Here is an 8,123-nt window from a genome sequence, read left to right as displayed (position 1 = left end):
GTGCCCGGCCGCCCCGGGGGAGGCCCCGGCGGCGGGCGGCGGCGGCGGCGGGGGGGGCTGCTTGGCGCCCGGCGGCTTGTCGCACTTGAAGCGCTTCTGGCGGCGCAGGTAGCAGCCGTTCTCGAACATGTTGCCCGAGTCCGGGTGCAGCGTCCAGAAGGAGCCCTTGCCGGGCTTGTCGGGCGAGCGCGGCACCTTGAGGAAGCAGTCGTTGAAGGAGAGCGAGTGGCGGATGGAGTTCTGCCAGCGCTGCTGGTTCTGCCGGTAGAAGGGGAAGAGGTCCATGATCCACTGGTAGATCTCGCTCAGCGTCAGCATCTTGTTGGGCGACTGCTGGATGGCCATGGTGATGAGCGAGATGTACGAGTAGGGCGGCTTGGCGTGCGTGTAGCTGCGCCGGTAGCTCTTGGCGTCGCGCGCGCGGGCCAGCCCGGCCGCCGCCTGCCCGTAGGCGCCGCCGCCGCCGCCGCCGCCGCCCACGGGGCTCAGGGCCGAGTAGGCGCCCAGCGCGCCGCCCATGGCGCCGGCCTGGCCGCCCAGCGGGCTCAGGCTGGGGCTCAGGTGGGCCGCCATGCCGGCCATGGCGCCCGCGCCCGGCGAGAGGCTCATGCCGCCCGGCCCGGCCGCGTAGGGCATGCCCATGGAGCCGCCGGATGCCGCCACCGCCGTCATGTTGCCCGCGGTGCCCATGGCGGGCATGCCCATGTAGCCGTTCATGCCCAGCCCGGCCGCGTTCATGGTGGAGTAGCCCTGCAGAGGCGACAAGAGGAGGGAGCGCGCGGTTAGTGGCGGCACGTGCCCCCGTCCGAGCCCCGCCGCGGGCACGCCGCGCCGGCCCGCAGCCGCCTCCCGCCGAGCCGCGCTCGCCCACGGGCAGCGCCCGGGTAGAGGCGCCCCAGGTTGCTCGGGGCTCGGTCTGCGTGCCCGCGGCCCCGGGCCTTCGCCGGGCTGGTGAAGCGGCCCCTCCGGCTGGAGGAGAGGTCCCGCGGAACCCGGTGAGAACACCGCCACGGGGATCGGGTGCGGCCGATATAACCGAGCGGCAAAGGGGCTGGGTGGGTGATCGTGCCTTGGGGGTTATAGGAAACAGCCCCACTGAAACAGCTCCCCTTGGGGGGAAAAAAAGCAGAAAAGAAAGGGGGAGAACGTGTGGTGCGTGGCGACCCACTAGTGTGCCGGCGATCGCAGTCCAAGCCTCCGATAGCACTCGTATTCCTCGGAACGTGGCTGATTTCCGTGATTCTAAATCTGCTCACTTTCAGCAGACTTCGCCCAAGGATAGTGCTTGGTGCTTCGATGGAAGGAAGGGAGGAACCCGCCCGGAGCTCGCCAGCTGCGGAGGGGGTCGGGTTGAAACCTAAATTCCCTTTCGCCCCAACCGAGTCACTCCCGAGCCAACCCTAAACGGGTTTACCAGAAAGCGAGGCGAAAGCCCGAGAGCGCTCCGCACAGTCCTGGCACTGCTTACTCGGGAGTAAGTGCCGTTGCAACGAGGGCTTCCTTGGTGATACTCGTGCCTACGATTTGCATCCGAGTGATGACCCGAATCACCCGGGCAGGGGCGTTCTGCCTGGAAGCGCTTCCCTGCACCTCAGCGCGCTTTGCTGCCCAAGGAACGCGCGTGCGTTCCTTCTCGGTGGTAGCCCGTCAGCAGACGGATCTACAAAATGATTTCCCGGAAAGTTTGGCTTCGCTTTTCGAATTCGGTGGATTCGCTCTCAATTCTAAGGCTAGTCCGTTTTCTCTCGAGTGATGCACCTGACCTCGCTGCAACATTACTTCTGCACGGACGAGGGACTGCGGCCGAATCACTGCCGCCGGAGCCGTACCCCGGCGTGAATGAGCGCCCCGGGAAATCGGCGTGGCTCTGGATTCCGCGGAGTTGCTGGAAATGGTCAGGGAGGTCCAGGGGGGACCGCGAGGTGCGCTTCGGATCGCGGATCCGGAAGGGCCACTCCATGTCCCGGGGCGCGCGGGGGAGGCGCGCAACGCCGCCGGAGGGGCGCGTTCTGCGGCCGGGGGTGCTCGGCTCTGGACTCATCGCCCCTCGACTCCGAGCCTCCGCAGGGCGGGATTTCGAGCAGCAACTGTCGCCCCTCGACCCTCGTTCCTTCTAGCTCCCCCCACAGACGCCCTTCCTCGCCCCCCCACCCCCAACCTCTCCCTGCCAAACACAACTTTGTTAGGATAGCGCGGCTAGGCATGGCAAAAGGATTTGGAGGCTTCGCAAGTCAATATTTGATCACAAAGTTAATATTATCTCAAGGCTAACACAGTGTTGTATAAAAAGAGGGCGAGCGAGCGAGCGAGCGAGCGAGTCCTGTTTTTTAGCGGAAGGAGGCGGCTTGGGGATTGGGTGGGGGACCCGCACACAAACAGGCGCGCGCAGAGCCGGGGACGCCGAGAGAGAGACGCGCACGCGAACAGGCAGAAGTGGGCATTTACCTCCGGCTCGCCGTAGTAGTTGCTCCACTCCGTGGGTTCGTGTCCTTCCATTTTCACGACTCCCAGCATACTGGAAGCGGAGTGCATGGCAGTTTAAAATTTAACAGCCCCAACAAGCGACGACAGAGGGGGAGAGAGAGAGAGAGCGAGGGAGAGGGAGAGAGGAAGAGAGAGCCACCAAAAAAAGGGGGGAACACCCCCGCTCCGTAGCCCTCCCTCCTTGCCTCGCGCGCTCTTCCCCTCCCTCCTGCTTCCCCTCCCCCTCTGTGTGGTGGGGAGGGGGAGGAAGGGGAGGGGAGGGGAGAGGAGGGGGCTCCGCTTTGCTCTGGGTTTGTCCCAGCTTGCGATTGCTGCAGCCACAACTGCTTGGGTGGGTTTTGCAGAGAAAAGTCGCCCGGAGGCGAAGGCGAGGCGGAGGAGGAGGAGGAGGAGGAGGAAGCGAAGTGGTGCAGTGACGTGGGCGCCCGCGTGCGAGCGCAGCCAGCGGCCAGGCGAGCTCCAATCCCCAGGGCGCTGGCAGGCGATTTGAATACGCGGCTCCGCGGAGGGTTCCTCTCTGCAAGTCCCCGCCGCCCCTGCCTCGGCCTTGCGCAGCTCCTTGCGCATCCCGGACGGGGGTGCCCGCCGCGCTCCGCGCTCGCGAAAGGGGCACGGGCGGGCGCCTGGAGGCTGCCCACGGACCTGGGGAGGACGCCCATGGCGTGACCTTTCCCGCTCTTGACCTGCAGCGTCCCCCCCCCACCCCCAGAAGATAGGGCTGCTGTGCTTGATCTCTGCATCCACCCCCTCCCTCAGGCATTGCGTGTTTAAGGCAAGCCTGTGTCCACGCGTGCAAACAAACACATGTGCGACCCAGTCACGCGCGGCGCCTGAACTCGCATTCCTTTCCCTGGGAGATTTGAACAGCACCTTCGTGGGGTGCTCCGATGAACTGGCGCTGGAAGTAAGGCCAGCGGAAGGACTTGGGGTCCAGTCACGCGCTGCTGCCGTTGAAATCAATGAGGCTCCAAGGCGCTTGGACGGCCACGGTCTTCAAACGCGAACCGACCCTTCGCGACGCGATTCAGCCAGAATGCTTTGATTTAAGAGAACTTCAAAGGGACTAGAAACCTGATCGAGATCAGGTTGGGTCGGGCACGATGAGACCCTGTCCCAAACCGTTTGCTTGGGTTGTCGCACGCTTAAGCGGGCTTCAACGCTGCGGGGGCGGTGCATGGACGGCGATTCCCACAGAACCTCCGGGACCCCCTCCGTTCACGCATCTTCGCGCACCTGCTGGCGCACCGTCCGCAGGCAATCTCCTCGGAAACAGGATGCGGGCTCGGCCTCCCTTCCGCGGGACAAGCCGCGCGAGGCCTCGCGTCGCCCCCGCTCTCCCGGCGATCAGGGGGCGCAAAGGCGTCGGGGCGCAGCCGCGGCCCGCTCGCCGCGCAGCCCAGGCGCGCCCGCCAGCCTCCGCCTGACCCGCCACGCTCCGTAACTAAAACAAACGCGCGTCGCGGTCGCCCACAGCTGGCCGGCCGCCGGCAACGTCCCAGGCAAGCCGCTGCAGATCTGGCGGGGCCTCCAGCGCCGGCACCCGGGGCAAGCGCGGGCGCGGGCGGGGAGAGGCCGGAACGCCCCGGCGGCGGCGGCGGCGCGGCGCTGCGGCTTAGCCGGCTCGGTCGCGCCCGCCGGCGGCGGCCTGTGAGCGCGGGCGAGGCTGGGCACGCTCCCGCCGTGGGCAGAGGCCGCCTCCCAGCCCGCCGAGCCCTGTGGGGCGGCTCGGCGGTGGCGCGCTGCTGCCACCTGGGCCCGGATCAGCGCAGCCCTCCGGCTGCCTCGCCGCGGAGGGTGCTTCCACACCCGCGCGTGCGGCGGGCTCTGGCTGCTGGGGAGCCCGGCGCAGGTGACTCGCCAGCCAGGGTCCTGTGGGACCCCACCGTGCCCCCCTGGGTGATGGCGACCCACAGCAGACAGACGGGAGGCACCCCACTCAGCTGCTCCCGTCCCACTGGCTTCCGCCCTCCTTTCCACCCCTTGCATTGAAAATCGAAGTCCGTCTCTGCGCCAGATCGTGCTCAGGGGACGCTTAAGGGCTGCGCTCCCGGACTGAGCTCACTCAGGCCTGGTTCTGCCTTCGGCGCGGAGCAGGACACGAGCTGCTCACAGGTGCACCTTCTTCCTTGCTCAGGGTTGGCTAAGTGCTGGCGCTGAGTCTTGCCCGGGCCCTGAGTGCAGCGGCATCGCCACTGATGAGGCAGCCTCCCCGTGTTTGGGACCACAACTCCCATCAGCCCTACCTGAGAGCCAGTGGCTGGGGCTGATAGCAGTTGTGGCCTCAGCTTCTCAGGAGGCACCAGGCTGGTGAAGGCTGGATGGAAAGAAAGCTAAGCTGAACCAGCCCTTCAGTCTTTGAGGGCTTCATTGTCATGGCAGGGCTTGTCGCTCTGCCTGTCCACAGAGATGCTCTCGACAGGTGAGCGCAAGAAGGCCCCTCTTCTCCGAAGTCATGCTTAGCTGGCCTTCAAAGCTCTTCACACATGCACTGAAGCTGATGTTCTTCACGCAGTAGTTCAGGAGACTGCCTCTCCTCGACACATGGCATCCCGCCTGCAGTGATGGCTGGTTGGACTCCAGCATCTGCTGGCTTAACTATCTGATATGAGACTGAAGGTCAAATCCATCTATTTATGATCTCGGAGGGATGCAGGAGGCATGTCAGGTGCTGTAGCAGAAGAGGGAAATTCAGGAATTCACAAAGCATGCCTGAATGCCCTGGGAGAGGGCCATTCCCTGAAGCTGAAGCTACTATTTTAAAGCCCACGGCCAAGAACATTTCTTATTAGTAGTTTCTTGTTCCTTGCAGTGAATCTAGCAGGAGGCAAGATCTGCCGTGCTAGTTCTGGGATGCAACCCAGCGACTACCCAGAAGGGAGAACGCGCCAAAGATGTGCAGCGGTCCAGCAAGCTTTAAGCGGACCAGCCCACCATGGATCGAGCACCATTCCTATCAGGGTTTCTTTGGCGTGCTTTCAACAACAGCAGCAGCAACAGCAACAGCAACAAACGAACCCGTGAAAACTGGACCAAGCTCCTGGCAGGATAACCGTCTCTTGCCCAAGACGGGGCTCCTTCCTCACCTCCACTCAATGGCACAGCACCATTGGGGGGGGGGGGGGGGGCAGGGAGCATGGCTGGCTCTGCAGCTGGAGCCACAAGGAACAGGGTCGTTCGGGAGAGGAAGCCCGTCTTTCTCTGCCATTGTTCAGACACAGCTGTTCCAGGCAAACAAAGCTCACGGCAGTGGGCCAGATTCCATTTCTCAGGAAAAGGAGAGGGCCCTATCCAGGTAGGCCCCACCTGAAACCTCTCTTTGGCGCTGGCTAGGAAGGGGATGGAGGCTGTCCAGTGCTCTGCCTAGGGCTGCGCCACCCTCTCCTTGTTAGAGTCCTACATGAACCAACCCCACAACTGAAGGGCACACCAGGAGCTCTTTGCTCGCTGTTGCAGGGCCCCCGATGCTGCACTCTCCAGCTGCTGGCCTCCTCGTGTGTTGGACTGCAGCACCCATCATTCCCAGTCAGCTTGGCCATGATGGCTGGGAATAGTGGGGGTTGGCATCCAACCCAACTGGAGGGTACCAGCTTGGGAAAAGGTGGGGCCAGATGGCTGGGGCTTCAGGCTGATCCTTGATTGTGAAGTGCCCACCACTGCCTGGCACCACGGTTGGCTCTTAGGTGCCAGGCAAGATCTGTTTTCTTCCCTTGGGATTTTGGTACTTCGTCTGGGCAGCGGGTTATCAGACAGTTGCTTCTGGTATTCTGGTTCAGTTGGTTAAACAACAGGCCTGCAGTTTCTATGACTTCTTTGGTCAGTTTTGCCGAATGCAGATATCTCATTTTGTATTTTTCCGATGCCTTCTCTTGGGGCAAGCTGCCCCCTTGACAGATTTGCAAAAAGACGGCGCACAAGCCTTCTCTCAGTCTAGTCAATGATCTTGCATCAGCTTCAATTAAAAGTTGGGATGTTTTTGTTGTCAGGATGGGCATTTCTTTTGCAGAGCAGGTGCAGGATGGATCTATTAGTATTCAGACTCAAAAGCCCTTCCTTAAATGCATGTGAAGTTTCAAAGTGTGAGGGGGCACCTTGGATCTTCTTGGTGGAGAAAAGGGATTCCTGGCAAGGGTGAGAAAGAAAGCAATTGCCCCAGGAAATGTCAAGCCAAGCCTTCCTTTCTTGCTCAGGAAGTTCAGTCCTTCAGTGGCCCCAGGGATCCGCAGAGGTGCTAATCTCTGTTTTCTTTCCAGCAGCGACACGCAGAGAATGTGAGATCCACATCTTGCAGCATGGTATGACGTGCCCGCAAAGTGCTAAGAATCCATAATGGCTTTCTTGTACATGGCACCAGGGACTGATTAATCCTGTTAGAGCTTTGGATCCTTGTTAGTTTCCAATAAACACGCCGGGGTGAGGGCAAGGAGGGCTCAGTTCCTGCTTTCTAAAAGCTGCAGCCCCATAGAAGAGGGTGGAAATGGCACACTGATAGCAAGCCTTGAACTCCTCCTGAATCTTGGGAGAACAAAGGAATAGGTAACCATGGGATTAATATACAGAAACAACTAATGACGCTGGATTGTGGATTAGGCCGAATGAGCAAGGTGCTACCTCCATTAGTATTTATCTCCTCATGTCTGGCCAGCCAGCTTTCTTCTTTCCCCAGAGCTGCCACCAAAGGCTTTGGGAGTCCATGAATATCTTTGCAAATGCTTTAAATGCCATCAGTGAGTTTCCACTGAGTTTATCATCACTTGCAAACCCTATCGGTTACTTCTTTAAAAGTGGTGGAGAAATATTTCTAAAAACAGTGTCAATTTCAGAAAGAAATTGCAGATAGAAGGCTACCCTGATATTAAAATAGCATACCAGGAGCAAATAACTTGTAAAGAAATGGCTTGCTTCCCAGAGATCTCTTTCTATAACCTCCAAAGACTTGATCTGATACCATTCGCAAATACTTCTTTCTTCATATTTTCATCTCTTCACCCCTTTCTACAACTTTAAGCCAAAATAGGCTAGGGGGTTTTAGAGGGCCTTCGGAAGAAGGTTCCTTTTTGATCGCGGCCTGTTCCTTAGCCTCCAAGAGTCTCCGTGTATTTTATCAATTTGGTTCGGTGTGGCCTGGACTGGTTTGCAGCCCACCTTCTCCCAAGAAAAATGGCACTCAGAGCAGCACACAACCAGAAATAAAACTTGATTAAAACAGGAATTTCAAAAGAAGAAGATGGTAACGAATTGGACAACCAGTCCTCAGCAGGCATGGGCGACACCACTGCCCCAAACCGCCACACGCCACGTCAGCCGTCCCACCACACACCCAGATCATCACTCCATGGACTTCCAACTGTTCAACAAGCCACATCAAGAGCTGAGTGAAACAACTGCCCAACTACCAACTGCCCATGGTAAGAACAAATGGTGTGTTGCTGGGTTGAGAGCCGTGGGTTGCTCAGACCATGCTCAACCTTCAACCCATACTCAGCCCTTGAATGTAGGTTATCACATGACATGAACCCATTCAGACCCTGTCTTAAAGCATCCAGTTGGCATAGCTGGGATATGGGATAGTTCTTGCTGTGTCACGGAAAGCCTGTGTGGAATTCAGAAAAGAAACAGAGAAGATGAAGACACGGGTTTTG

General features: G+C 59.9%; 1 protein-coding gene across 1 annotated transcript in view; it reads right to left on the bottom strand.

Moving 5' to 3' along the window:
* Positions 1-2,532, bottom strand: part of FOXA2 (forkhead box A2) — a 3,207-nt gene extending 675 nt beyond the window's left edge. Inside the window, exons 1-2 of the mRNA XM_044442924.1 lie at positions 2,446-2,532; positions 10-750 (exon numbers count right to left, since the gene is read on the bottom strand). Coding sequence (XP_044298859.1) covers positions 10-750; positions 2,446-2,532 — 828 coding nt within the window. The remainder of the gene's footprint in view (positions 1-9; positions 751-2,445) is intronic.
* Positions 2,533-8,123: the final 5,591 nt, after the last annotated feature.

Source organism: Varanus komodoensis, unplaced genomic scaffold, assembly GCF_004798865.1.
Source record: "Varanus komodoensis strain SLA01 unplaced genomic scaffold, ASM479886v1 scaffold40, whole genome shotgun sequence".
NCBI classification, from domain to species: domain Eukaryota; kingdom Metazoa; phylum Chordata; class Lepidosauria; order Squamata; family Varanidae; genus Varanus; species Varanus komodoensis.
This window is presented reverse-complemented; position numbering and strand designations above follow the sequence as displayed.